This window comes from Falco biarmicus, chromosome 8, assembly GCF_023638135.1.
Source record: "Falco biarmicus isolate bFalBia1 chromosome 8, bFalBia1.pri, whole genome shotgun sequence".
Classification (NCBI taxonomy): Eukaryota; Metazoa; Chordata; class Aves; order Falconiformes; family Falconidae; genus Falco; species Falco biarmicus.
The window spans coordinates 49,751,837-49,766,263 of record NC_079295.1 but is presented as its reverse complement, the minus strand read 5'-3'; the positions used below and the strand labels follow the sequence as shown (position 1 = coordinate 49,766,263).

At 40.7% G+C, this 14,427-nt stretch overlaps 1 protein-coding gene across 5 annotated transcripts in view; it reads left to right on the top strand.

Annotated features, from left to right (window-relative positions):
* The window catches only part of TENM2 (teneurin transmembrane protein 2), a 698,288-nt gene that overhangs the window by 637,583 nt on the left and 46,278 nt on the right, over positions 1-14,427 (top strand). For all 5 annotated transcript variants that reach the window (XM_056349860.1, XM_056349859.1, XM_056349858.1 and 2 more), the window contains exon 16: positions 5,487-5,633. In XM_056349860.1, the coding sequence (XP_056205835.1) occupies positions 5,487-5,633 (147 nt within the window). The remainder of the gene's footprint in view (positions 1-5,486; positions 5,634-14,427) is intronic.

The following is a 14,427-nucleotide window of genomic DNA, read 5'->3' as shown; positions in this document are numbered from 1 at the left end:
GATTTTCTTTACTATTCATAATGATTCTGCAGACTTTCTTGTTAAATTCAGCTTTTCATAAATCTCTTGTAAGTTTTGAGAATATGAAATGATAGAAATAGATAAAGCTTACATAGGTCTGGAGGAAGCAGTAGACTTAATATTGTTCACAGTGACCTCGGTAACAGCAATGTTTGTTGTTTTCTAGACTCACTATTTATTTTTCTGTTGTTGCTATGCAAAACTCCTTAATGTGTATTGTTATAGCATCTTCTTGGCCCTATCGTGGACTGTGGCAATGTGGAGCTCCAAAACCAAATAACAGAATAAATAGCAGAATCTAGTATTTTAAGCTCTTTTTGTCTCCTAGATTGTAAGGGCTTTCAGACAGAAGCTTTCTTTTCCTATTTTGAGTATCCAAAGGTCTTGAACCTTTTTGATCCCTCTCCAAGAATATTGGTAATGTGACATAAGATGAATGTAGTAATTGTGTGTGTATATAGTAGTAGTTGACTGAATACTCCTCATCATATTGACATGTTCTCATTTCTCGCAGTGTTTTCTTAAATAGTGTCCTGTTCTTCTGATACTACATTACTTATCTAGCATCAATACTAGATCCTAATACCCATAGTCAAGAGACAGAGATCTAATTCATTCCTAGAAGTAACTCAACGATTTTATAGCACAGATACCAAGGTAATTTATTTTTTTTCTTAAGCCACAGTCTTCTCATTTTATTATTCAGTAATCATTTGTACTATGTATCACCACAATTCCTTTCATTTTAACATACTGTCGTGATACATGCATAGGAATGGATAAGCTGAGGAAATAAATGTAAGTGAAGGGCTTTCAAGTGCTAAGAAACAATGTAGATATGAAGGGGGCTAGTGTCCTTGTCCACGTGGGAACAGATAAATATGCTGAATCTTTGCTTACCAAATTGTAGAGTTATAGAGTGTCCTCAAGCCCTTGTGATCCATGAGATTCAGCGTTCTTGTGCTACTTACCAGTGTAGATGTGGTATGATATTAACATGCCAAGAAATAAGCTTTTTAAACTATGAGCAAGTTAAGAATGTAACGGCCTGTTTGAACAAAGAAAAGAGAAACACCGTGAAATCTATTCATGAGTTTGTTCTGTCACTCCAAGTTAGCTGGGTAGTTGGAAAAAAAAATAAGAGAGGAAATAAATTCAGGCATTAAACACTAGTCATAGTGTTTCAGAACTGCAAGATTATAGAGATTGCTCTGTTCAGTGAGAATGCTAAAAAGTGTTTTGGGATCTCATACATACAAAACACCAATTTACATCATTCTCTATTAGATTCAGAGGTATAATGCCTTTATTTTCTCCTTTTTCTTTACCACTGTCTTCCAGCATTCACTTTACATAAATGCTGGGCATTTTGTCTGTGTGTGGTATGGAGAGGAATGAATTTTAGTCTTTTGATTTTGAAACATTCTCTGACTTTGATGATCCTTCACAGTACTAGTCACAGACTTCTAAAGCTAAAATGCAAAACGTACTGAAATCTTTCTTGCTGTTTTAATTGTGAATGCATATGTATCTGTACTAAAACTCCCCGTTCCCAGTCCCGCAGGCAAGCTGGAGACTGAAAGAGAAGGGGGGCTGCATTAGTGTTTCACCTCTAGCAGCAGCAGCCTGTGCAGAGACATTGCTAGAAAAGTGTGAGATGCTTGAACTGCTGTTGTCCATACTCTGCCTGCTCTGTGAATAAATAGGTTGTCAACCTAGCTCTTTAAACAAGCACTTTCTTCTTCTTTAACCTAGCTTTTTGACATTTTCCATTAAGCATACTGTAATAGAAAAGATGAGTAGAATTTCTCTACGCACCTGGAATAGCAACCTGTCTGCTTAGCATGAAGGGCCCTTTTCTGTGCTGTGGCTGAGAGCTTCATACCATGGTGGATTACTTCTTAAGGTTATATGTTGATAGCCCTTCCCTCTGTGACTACTTTACTCTCTCTTTGACTAGCTTACTCTGTGAGTGAATTGATGTACAACACCCAGGAGGCTATACACTGCTCAGTGGGAGCTAGGACTGCAGAATGCAAGCAAGCTTTAACAAAGCACTTAGTGGTAGGATATGCTTTGTACAGTGTGCGTTTCCAGCAAAGACCACATGTCCAGCTGTGAGCACTGAGTGTTTGCTGAGAGTCTGAAGGTTCCTCAGTTAGGCACTTTGTGACCTTCTCCACTGTCCAAACCCATTGAAGGCCATCAAGGCCTGTTAGCCACGTGCAGCTGCTGTGTGTGCAGATGTTCATCGGTACTAATCACTGCATACATGCACATGTAGGAAGATTTAAATAAAGGTATTCAGTGCACTGCCTAAGCGTAAACTTTTTTAGAAGAAAACTTGTTATTAATAGATCATAATGGAACTCTGTTGTCTAGTTGGCCAACACATTGTTAAAACAAATTTTGGTCTAACAGACTATAATGCTATGTAAATATTTGCTTGAAGAAAAACAGACATAAATAGAAATGCATATATGCACACATGCATGTATAGAAACACATAACCATGCAAAGTACCTAAATAGTTGTCCATTACTTATGCCTGGTTTGAAAGTTAATACATCATTAATTTAACAGATCTTTTAAGTAAGACATTGTTGCCAAAGTACTTGGATCTTACCGTAGTCTACTGTTGTTTTTTTCCCTTCCTTCTGATATTTATGTTATTGAAACACAAAGTCTGTCTTTGGTAGGCCACAGTTAAATAAACCCTATGGAGGTAGCATAGTGTTTCCTAGCAACACCATGTCTATACCAGTGATGCTTGCTTCTCTCTTTAAGCTAAACGCAAAGTCATGTCCATTAATCCCCAGCTGCACGTAAAACTTTTCAAAGCTTTCGCTAGCTCCCTACTGTTCATGTTTTCATCTTGCTCATATGCTGCAAAGCAAACTGCTTCAGTGATTTAATTCTCTTCAGTGCCTCAGTGTAAAGCCAACCGTGTGTGTATAGTCACAATTACTATTTGTTTTTCATTTAAAACAAATAATTTGTCCTCCTGTATGATGCCTCCCTTCAAACATTATCATTCTGGTCATTCAAACAACCTAACAAATGAAAGAGATAAAATAAACGCCTTGAAAACATATTACCTGTGCTGAAAAAGTAAGTGCAATTTTTTATAACTAAGATATGTAATTCCAATATAACCTTACATTTAAGTAAAAGGTGCACTTTATTTTTTTTAATACACAACAGCACTGAAAAAAAACCTCTAGGACTTGTTTCTATCTGCTGATAGCTTTCTGTGTAGAATGAACTGAATGATCTTGGCCCTGTTCACAGAGGTCTGGTGTCTTACTCCACAGAGCTCTGCTGGAGATCAAGCTGCTGTGCCAGTGCTAGAAATGATGCAGGTTCAGGCACCTTGGTAGGACAATGCACAGAAACTTTGGTTGCTGGTATCTATAAAGAATCTTTTCTGTGGGACAGCTGAGGTCTCAGAGGTCTCAGTCCAGCACCTTCCACCAACCCAGCATTCATTACAAAAAAAAAAAAAACAAGGGGGGGGGGGGAACTTTCAGAATTACATTGAAAATTAATGTGGCTGTGAACTACTTAGTCCTATTAAAATTTAATTAATAACTATGAATGTATCAAGTAACAATCCAATGAGGAAAAGTACAAGTGAATGCTTACATACTGTGGTACCGGTTGTGTGAGTACCAGGGATACAAGGCAGCTCACTTTCCCACACCGGGGGGCAATTCCTGCAGCAGTGTGAAACCAATATGGGGTCAGAGGAACTTCTGTAACATCACCTGGCTGCAGCAAAGGCAGCTGGGAAGAGTAGGAAGAGACACAAAGTCAGAGCTGTGACTTTCTGAACAGGTTTACAGAAACACGCAGGCATCTAAATTAGTGATTTCTGGAAGGCTGTTCAACCTCTCAGCCCTAGCAGGAAAGCTGCGCTAGTTTGACAGTTGATCCTATTCCCAGTCACCTGCAGAGGCCAAGGGGCACAAAGCTGACACACTGTCATCTTAGTCCTTCTCCAGTGCTACACATCTGAAGTGGTGCTGCTCAGCCAAAGAAAACATATTTATTTGCTTTCAGGATATTTCCCACTGCTGCCTTCCTCACAGCTGGTGAAAAGAGTATCCACACTCTGGTAGGGTGCCTGTTAGTTCCTTGGTGCTCTTAAAATGCCTGGGGAAGGGAGTGGAGTACTTAATTAATAGTCACAGCCTGGGGTCACGGTGGCAAATGCAAAGGACTAACCCAGCCAGGCGATGAGATCTGAGAGGGCTGCAGCAGGTCCCTGCAGATCTTGATGCTGACAGTGACCACCCATCACTGCTGGTGGAGGGGATAATGAGAGAGCATGAAGCTTTGTGAGCTGTTTAGAGATTAAATTTTCTGCCCAAAACTGACAGCAATGAGATTAATTGTTCTGTCCTCTGGTGGTTGTAGGGATGGCACGATTAGACTGTATTTCCAACCCAAATGAGAGAGCTTGTGAATGATTGGGATCCAACATCTACTGTCAGTATGGCAACACAGCCTTCTCCTCCTGCTCAGGCTAATGAGGAGGTGCTATGAGAGGTCTGCTGCAGGACTCTCAAATCTTCTGTTGCCTCCACGGGCAAATACACATGCTTGTGTGAATTGGGTGTTGATGGATTTGATTGTATATACCAAGGCTGGAATTTGGTTTTCTTACCTTTTTCAATAATGAATATTCAGTAAGGTACAGTAGTGCCTCCTGAGACTCATTTAGTTTCAGGAAAAAGTAGTCAAGGTATTCTGTTACCTTGGACATTTTGCTAGAAATGTAAGCCCCTTGGCTAATTAGTGGTTTTGTTTCTTATTCAGCTCTTACTATACAATGTTGCTTCATTTCCATAGTCAATTCGAAATATGCATCTTTAGTGGGGTATCTCTTCTAACGTGTCTTTCAGAAAGCATGAAATGTTACATCATAAGTAAAGTTAGTGTTAAATAAGTATTTTAAAAGACCAAAATTACTGTTAAAGGAGGAAAATATTGTCAAAACTTACTTGTTTAAACTTTGTTTAGAGAAATTCTGAAGAATTATGCCGTGCACAATATAAAAGGCACTCTGAACATTGACATGCTTTTTGAAGAGGACATTGTCCATCATATATGTGTATATGTATATACATATATGAAATGGGGGAAATACAAGGCTGTGATCTTCTGTCAGCAGACACTAATTTCTAGCAGGTCAAGGTCTGAACCTTTACAGGGTTCTTAAAATGTGTTATGGCTGACGGTAGGACTCCTCCTGCCTTTTGGCTTGAGGTAAATCCACTTCCCTGAGGCATGCCCTTCCTTTACTCTCCTTCTCCATGCCAGGGCTGTGGCTCTGGGCCAGGAGAGCGTTTGTTCCACCAGCAGGAATGAGCCTTTTTGTCTGCACAGTAATATTGTCAGAAGTCTGAGTGGCGCTGTGAATGAGTGTGTCTTGTACTTACCTTCTCCATTTCTTCAACCAGATGGCTGCCCTGATTTGTGCAATGGCAATGGGAGATGCACGCTGGGTCAGAACAGCTGGCAGTGTGTCTGCCAGACCGGCTGGAGGGGGCCTGGATGCAACGTTGCCATGGAAACCGCCTGTGCTGATAACAAGGATAATGAGGGAGGTGAGCAAAAGTCTTTCAGTTCCCAGTCCCTAAAGAACGGCGGGTTATACACGCTTTCTTCGTGAGTCATTTTCCTTCAGGAGGACTTTGTCATTGTTGTCAAGTGGTGGTGTTACATTTCTTCTGAAACAAATGAGACTGAGCAAGCTGTGGCCTTGTGGAGAGATGTGGTGACCCACAATGCCTGCGTCAGGAGCGGACGGGCAGGCTCAGTCCCACCCTGCATCCCACTGAAGCCCACGGTGGGGAGCATGGCCCAGTAGACCAGAACTTCTTCCTATGGGCTCTTGGCACATGTGAATTGCAAAACAACTTACTGTACCCATGTGCACAAGCATAGCAGCTGATGGAGCAGGATATTTAGCAATACTTTTTCTGCTCACTGTTAGAGGCCCGGGTCACACTTTCATGTGCACAACCTGTGGGAATGGTTGTAGCTTGCTGTCACGTTGCACAGTTCACATGCCCCACTTGGACAGGCTGATGGAGGGATGCTGAGTAGTCATCTGTGGGAAGACTCTGACATCCATCTTCAATTTTCCTTCTCCTTTATCAGACATATCCCTATTAAATATAGAATTTGTGTTCTGTGTTTACCTTCAAAGATGGCTTTAGTTTATCTTGTTTCATAGAGCCTTCCATGGTGTATTAGGCTATACTGGGCTGAAAGCAGTTCTGAGAAGTTGTAGCATCTAAACAAGATTGCCTAAACTATCTTCTTCATTTGAAATAGCTTTCTTATTCCTTTCACTACAATGTCTTTAGTAAGTCATGTAGATTCTTTTTCATGAGCTTCTGCTCTTCATTAAAAATCAAACATCAGGCACATCTTTCTTCCTTGAGACTCCTTAACTTTTCTTTGGCCAATAATTAATCTAAAGAGCACATCTCTTTGCTGATTAAGAAATGTTTTACGCTTTTTTCTAAAACTGCAAAAAAACATCTGGCTTATTTGAACAGCTGCTTCTAGGGTAAAATTTTGATTAGGATGAGTGCTTTAATTTTGTGTAAGATTTCAGGGTATAGAAATTGTTGAGAAGTCCCAAACTGAGGAACAGGTATATTTGGTTTTGATTATGTGATATTAACTATGTCTGAATAGCATCCACTAGTTTTAATCTGTAAATCTTCTGTTGGTTCCTTGGTTTCACATGTGATCAGTGCTTACGGAAATATTTTAAATGTGCTGGAGCCAATTCAGTTTCAGAAGACTGGAACTTGCTTTATAGCTTTACTGAATTGTGAAGAGCAGAATCTGACTACCAAATTACATTAGTTGGCATTTAATTGTACAACAAAACCCACTAAACTTCTGTTAATATGCAGTGTAAGAAACTAAAAGGTGAACTGCTTAGGTGTGCCAATTTTACAGGCTCTGAAGATAATAAATGAAAAACTGAAAATGGATGTATCATCAGGTTTTCCACAAAACAAGGAATAAGTTTGGAAAACATTATTAGAAATACTGGAATAAGGTGCTTGTTTACCTACCCAAGACAATATTTTGCACTTGTAAAACAGACGGGCAAACAGGGGAAAAATGACCAGTGAGACCATTCAGCTGTTCATCCCAATTTAAAATCACAACATTCATGGAAGACAAATAGTTCATTGGAGTCAAAGAATACATAGAATAAATATGCCACACAACAGACATAATTTTAAGGTGCGTGGTTTCTGATTTACCATAGTTGCGCCTGAAAGAAAACTGTTTGGTCTAGCTGAAGGCTAGAAAGATTAAGAGGAGAACTCTTCAGGTGTTCTCAACACTTGCAGGTGGAAGTAAGTTTTTTTCCAGAGGCCAAAGGGGTTACTGCTCATTGCTTCTTGTGAGCATATAGGTAGTTTGAAAATCTATGCCTGTTCCAAGGTCCCAAAGAACCTGAAAAGTCCACTTGACCTGCACATTTTCACATAGGGATTTTATGATAAAGATAGAAATTAATCTCTTTGTTTTACGACCTTTAGCTCAGTACTTTAATCCAACAATCGTTACTACTCTTTAGTAGTCTCATCCATATTACATTTCTGTAGAGTTTTTCTATAAGGCAGCTTAGGTGTTCAACACCTGTTCACCTAGCCCTTTCTCCACACGCTTGCAAGGTATACCTGAAAAACCGAACACTTTGATTCAATTCAGCCAGGCTGTGCTTTGTACAGGGTGCAGGTGGCACAGGCTGAGAATTAGCCACAGGCCATGTGGCGCTGCAGCACTCTTCGGTCTCTGGCATGTCTTGGTGATTTTGGCTGTTTCAGTTTGCTTGATGGTATTTTGAGTTTCAGGTTACTTTCAGATGGCATGGGATCCTTTCCAATATGCGCTGGAAAGACAATCATTGTCATTCCCATCAGTTTGTCAAACTGTCGGTCAATAGAGCTACAACAAAACTCAAAACTGAATATAATGTCACTTAATACTTAGTCTCTTAGAGTGCAGTTCTGCCTTTGCCTTAAGCTGTACTATTCTTTACGTGTCTGGTTCACTGCACGCCTGGCCAGGAACACGTCCTGTGACCTAGCTGTTTATTAATGCTAACAGGGAGACCACGGGAGTGTGCAGGAAGGCAGAGGAAGGGAGGGATGCATGCTCTGTTCTTCAGGCTGCCCTTTATGTAATTGTAGAATCATTTAGGTGTGAAAAGACCTTTGAGATCCTAGAGTCCAACCGTTAACCTGTCACTGCCAAGGCCACCACTAAACCCTGCCCTGAGTGACATGTCTACACTTCTTTTAAATACCCCCAGGGATGGTGACTCAACCACCTCCCTGGCAGCCTGTTCCAATGCTTGAACACCCTTTCCGTGAAGAAATTTTTCCTAATCTCCAACCTAAACCTCCCCTGGTGCAACTTGAGGCCGTTTCCTCTTGTCCTGTCACTTGTTACCTGGAGAAGAGACCGACCCCCCCTGCCTACAGCCCCTGCCAGGCAGCTGTGGGGAGCGATAAGGTCCCCCCGGAGCCTTCTCCAGACTAACCCCCCCAGTTCCCCCCGCCGCCCCTCCCAGCACTTGTGCCCCAGCCCCTTCCCCAGCCCCGTGCCCGGCTCTGGACACGCTCCAGCCCCTCCATGTCCCTCTGGCCGTGAGGGGCCCAAACCCGAAGCCAGGGTTTGAGGGGCCAGCGGGATGTGACTCCATTCCCCACCGCTCTCCGGCCCGGCCGCCCAGCCAGCTTTGACCCCAGCGCAGAGCCCCCCGGGCAGCCATGAGCAGCCGGTGGCTGCAGGAGAGGCTGTGGGAGACGGTGTCAGAGGCTTCACTAAGGCCCAGGACACACCAGCCACAGCCTCTCCCTCACCCACCAGGCCGGGCAGCTGCTCGTAGCAGGAGATCGGGGCTGTCAGGCAGGGCCTGATCCCCTGGGTGTCCTGCACGTGCCGTGTGATGGCCCTCAGGGTGACCTGCTCCATCACCTTCCCGGCACGGAGATCATATTGTGACTGTGTATATAAAGAAACAGGTAAAATTAAGATTTCTCCGTAGGCAAAGCTGAAAACTGTAATATGGGAATCAAAGATTCAGCTAGTTACCAGAACTCCATATTTCACATAAAGTGCAAGATTATTAAAAGTTAAAGAAATCGCCTCTCCTCCCAGTCATTCTTTTCATTTGAAACTCAGCCATGTTTATTTGCAGCAGAATGTTGAACTCATTTGCTGCCCCATCACGAACATTGTTCTGTTAACATAAGCAAGTAGTTCTGGACTAGTAATGATGATGCAAGCTGTCTTTCAAAAGGCATTAGAGTAGCTAAAAATACCATTTTTTTGCCTAAATGAGGTCCTTGCCTGAACAGCTGAACCTCCTTCCTTCCTGTCCATCTATTCACGTTGTTAAAATGCAGTTGCTTCAGCATGTCACTGAAACAGAACTGTCATTTTCTGTCTTCCCTTCTTCCCCATGCAGCAACAGATTTAACATATTTTGGAGCTCTTCTGCTGTTCAGCCATTCTTATTATAATTGTATCTCACAATCAGATTCAAAGGCCTTGGGCCAAATCTTCATTTCATGGATGTCAAGAAGAGCATTGCCACTGACTCCGAAGGGATTCCCATTTGTCCTGTTTTGTCTTATTATCTGCCACTATGCGAACTCTGTACCATAGTTCAAAAAGAGAAAAAAGGAATATTATACTTAATATTTTCTTTCCATTTTAGATTAATGCCTTTTAGTTGGTTTATTCCTAGAAGAGGCAGATGTGCCCCTGTCTTGTTGAGACTTACAAATCTTCATTTTAAATGAGATGTCAGTGTGTATTACTCACATAAATAAAATGGGATTCCAGAGCAGAAAGAAGGGTCCAAAGCTGTTTTCTCCTCTTAGGGCTGTTAAGTAGAACTGTGCATGATTCGAGGTAGCACTGGGAAATTCACCTGTATTTGTCCTTACCATCACGTGTCAAATCTAGATATGGGCTTAACTGGGTCTTTGTTACAAACCTGTTTAGGGTTGCTCTGGTGCATAGGCTACTTTGCTGAAAAAACTTGAGTCTCTTATTTATCTGTTTATTTACTTATCTTTAAGGAGGAAATCTAACTGAAAGGTAAGGGGCTTTTGTCATTGACTCACTTCTAAGATCTTTTAAAATTGTAAAATGCTTCTGTTTTCCAAAACATGTTTGAATTGCCTAATTTACTCACTGTGGCCACTTCTAAATCTAATCCCTTTCCTTAATCAGTCCCTCAGTAATCTAATAGTTATTAAGCATCTTTTGGAGGGATTAGAAATAGCTTTATTTTAAGACCCATAATTGTGATTACAATGTATAATCCCCCCAATAGACATGTATAACCCATTTAATTCACCGTGGATTTATTTTAGGAAATTAAAGGATCATAGATGATATTTTGAGGAATAAGACAAGGTACCTTACTTTTTTAGTTTGTATTTTTTTGGACATATTGCATAAGGAAAACCCTACAGTGGCTATTTATACCCATCTTTTTACAAAAATTATTTTGTAATAATTTGCTTGTTCCTAAATTGGAATATATTTTTAGTATCTCGGAACAGTCTTCATAAATTGTGTATGTTTAACTACATTTCACCTTAGACCTTACAGTGCCTTCAAGTAAAATGGACCATGTAATGCATAGCAAAAATCGTATTTCCTTTCTACAGAATAGTTTCACTGAATGTTAGATGCAGTTGATACCAGGAGCTCATGTTTGAGGGCCCTTTGTCCTGAACTCAGTGGGATAATTTGGGAGAGGTGTCCAAGTACAGACTCTGGCCTTTGCAGCAGCAGCCCTGGGAGAAGTCCATACTGCCCACTGATGTTGTTCTTTCTAGGCTTTTCTTTTCCTTCTTCCTCTCTAAGCCCACCTTTTGCATCCATTCAAATTTACTCTCCTCATGTTTATAATTTTTATTGACAAGACGAATTATGTAATTTCAGAGAAAGAAAAGCAGGAAATAGCCAAAATTTTGCTGAACTGCTTTGTTTTGGATTTGATCAGGATGGAAAGGATAGGAGGAGGCAGGTAAAAAAAAAATTAAAAGCAACCACTGCTAATATCACTTCACAGATCACATTTCTTCTCTAAATGTAATCATCTAGACTAAAATTGGGTGGGGAAGGAAAAGAAGCAACCCATAGCAGTATAGAATACTAAGGTGAATTGAAGGAGGAATTCCTTGTTATGCAAAGTGGGACATTCTTTTTAAAATACATTTTAATTTATTTCCACTTGGCTTTCAAAAGAGAGTTGTGCATATCTCAGAAGGCAAAATTTGCCCTTCAGTTTGTTACTATATAGCTGTAACCCCACCAAGAAGTACAGTTGGCGGTAATTCTCTTTGGCACAATACATTGAAGATAATGAATGAGAGAAAGCTAGCTATCTGCTTCAGTATGACTTCTCTTCAATTCACAAGAAAAATACATTTCTAGAGAAGTTCACTGTCAGGACAGTGCACTTGACTGATTGAAAGGCTGTTTATTTGAGTTGTCTTAGAAAACTCATCTCTGAAATTAGACAGAAAGAAAATAGAAAGAAAAGAGAAGTGTCTCCCTGCAATAAACATTTAGAAAAAAAATGCTTTTAGAAAATTACAAATCCTGTGACTTGATACTGCATCAGGCTCGTGACATTTAAGATAATACAAGTATTTCACAGCACAAAGGCAAATCATGTAATTTAGCTTGCCTCAACAAGCCTCAGCAGGGGTCTCTAATTCAGCACAGACAAAAGACTTTATGAAGTTCTCAATATAAATACCCAGAATACTCATGGCACAGAAAAATACATTCCCAGAGCCTGTACAATAGTCAGTTTTAGAACATTAAATGTAATGAGTAGTTGAAATCTATTGTGGATGGGGGCCAGAGTGACTCATGTAAGCTCAAGTATAAAACCTGTATCAAAACTAGACATTATGTAAGTTTGACAAGAGCTAATGAGTATGCTTGTATGTGATTTTGTTAAAACTTCACGTCAGCCTCTAATCGCCTTTACACACATTAGCCAGCTTATCCTTACACTGTCCCTCATGGGATATGTTACTACAATCACATGCTCTTATAACCCATGGAGAAGCGAAGGCAAGAATTCAGTGACTGCAAATTTTTATGATTTAAAAAGCCATTGGTTGCTGTGTAGGTATCTATGTGTACACTGGAACCCAACAAACAATTATTTTTTTGAGGTTATTTTCATCTTGGAGCCCTCTAGGTCAAGTCTGCTCTAAGCTATGTGTGGTTTGAGGTTGGAGCATCCAAAACCCACCAGTATTCTCAAGTTCAGAAGGAGCACCAAGCGCTCAGCGCACAGCTGGAGCTACACCTGCAGTAGGTGATGCCAGCTGGAGTTGGGTTTTCCCAGCTGCCAGGGCTCTGCGCAGCACAGGGACCCTGAGTGGGCAAGGGATGTGGGATTCTTGCTCTGCCGATGTCATATTCCAGGGTACTCATCAGGGTTTGGGGTTGGGGGGGGGGGGGGGGGTGGGGGCATTCAGAGGCACACCCAGCTTAAAAGGAAGCCAGTTTTCTTCTGCTTTACCACAACTTGGGATTTACAATCCAGGTTTCCCTTGAAAGGCAGCTTTGGTTTAGGATTATGGTTCTGAAAATACTCTGTTGTGCTCACAGTTTGTTATATGAGCCAGTGGTATAATGGAGATCCTGACAGGTTACGGAGAGGCTTTCCAGTTTGGCTAATTGAGGAACAGGGCTGGAACAGGATTAGAAGCATTTCCTTTCTTGTTAGCAGCAGGAACTTTGGAGGAATTATTTTGAATGATGTATGCCAAAATAGCTAACAGTAATTAGATCAAACTACAAAAGTTAGAATTTGGGTTATATATTAGATAAAACTTCCTGGCAGGAAGATACACTGGGCTGTGGAATAGCCTGTCTGTGGAAACATTTCTGCATGCAGTTTTAGAGCTCAATTAAAATATTTCTGTGTTGGCAGAAAGGCAGCCTACTCTTTTGATAATCTGATAGAGCATCTCTAATTCTTTCACCTTGGGTATATTAATACTACACATAATTAAAATCGGATCATGATAAATTAACTAATTTGCCCTCAGAGTGATCAAAGGCCCTTTTGCCCTCAGGGTTCATAGTAGCTGCTGTTCCCCCTCCTCCCCGCCTCCATTTTAATCATCAGTCTGAAATGTTTATTGGAAAAAGAAAAATTTCCAGGAATTATGCTCTGAAAGTCATCAGCTCCTGAAGCTAGTGAAGTGTAAGGATGCCCTCTACTGAGCATGTGCTCAGAAGTTTTGTTTTGGCAACAAGATTTTCCCCTGCTGGGTACAGAAAGGGTTTTCTCAAGCAGCTGGATGTCAGGTCAAAGTTGACTCATTGTAACGTGCATCATGAATTGGACCTGAAGGACAACCTGCAAGTGTTTGATGAAGAGTGGAAGCTAAAGAAAATTTACTTGTAGGAGTTAAAAAAAAGCTGAACAAACAAACAATAGCTCCATCATCAACTTTCCAAAGAAAGGTGTAGCACAGCTCTAGAATCCGTCACCTGCGTGTGATGAGAAGTACGTTCAGTGGTGAGGGAAAACTGATGATGAGGGGTTCTAAGTACATTGGCACTGAAATAAATCACTGTTTCTACTGATAGCTTTTTAGGCCTTGTAATGATGATCAAGAGAAAGACAATAAGGCCATCTTAAAATATGGCATGCACAAGCAGATTATTCTATTCTACATGTAATACTTTAAAATTTTCTTTTTGCTGTGCGGTTAAGTCAGCCAGAAAGCTTGTGGAACAGTTCACGGAAAGTCAAGAAATGTGTGTATCCATTAGCAGAAGTGAAGTCTTCAAGAGGAATACCATGTCACTTGCTTTGTTTCTGAAAAGATTAGGGAATTTGGAAGAAGCACGAACAGCAATGGAGAGCTAATTCTATGCTGCCAGTTTAAATCAGATCAAAATTTCCGATTTCTTTCTTCTCAGTTAAGGCCAAGTTGGGTCTTCTTTTGGTCCCAAATTGTTGGAGGACGTTCAACACCATCTTAATTCCCTCTAGAGTCTCGTTCGTTTAGCTTACAGAGTTTCAGAGGGCTGCCGACTGGCCATTCAAAACTCTGATGTGTACACTGTGAAAATCAGCAATGTCTTGGTGAGGCTAATGGCGAGGTATTTGTCATTGAATTAACTGTATAAATAATTCAGTGTACCTGAGGAAATCTGGAAGACGACAAGCTCTGAAATATATATTAAAAAAAAAAATACTAAATTCTAATTAAAATTCATGCTTATGGCAGAGTTTTCTCTTACAGAAGGTACATTTTTTTTTCTAGCCCTTTTTTTAATCAACTAAGTCTAATACAA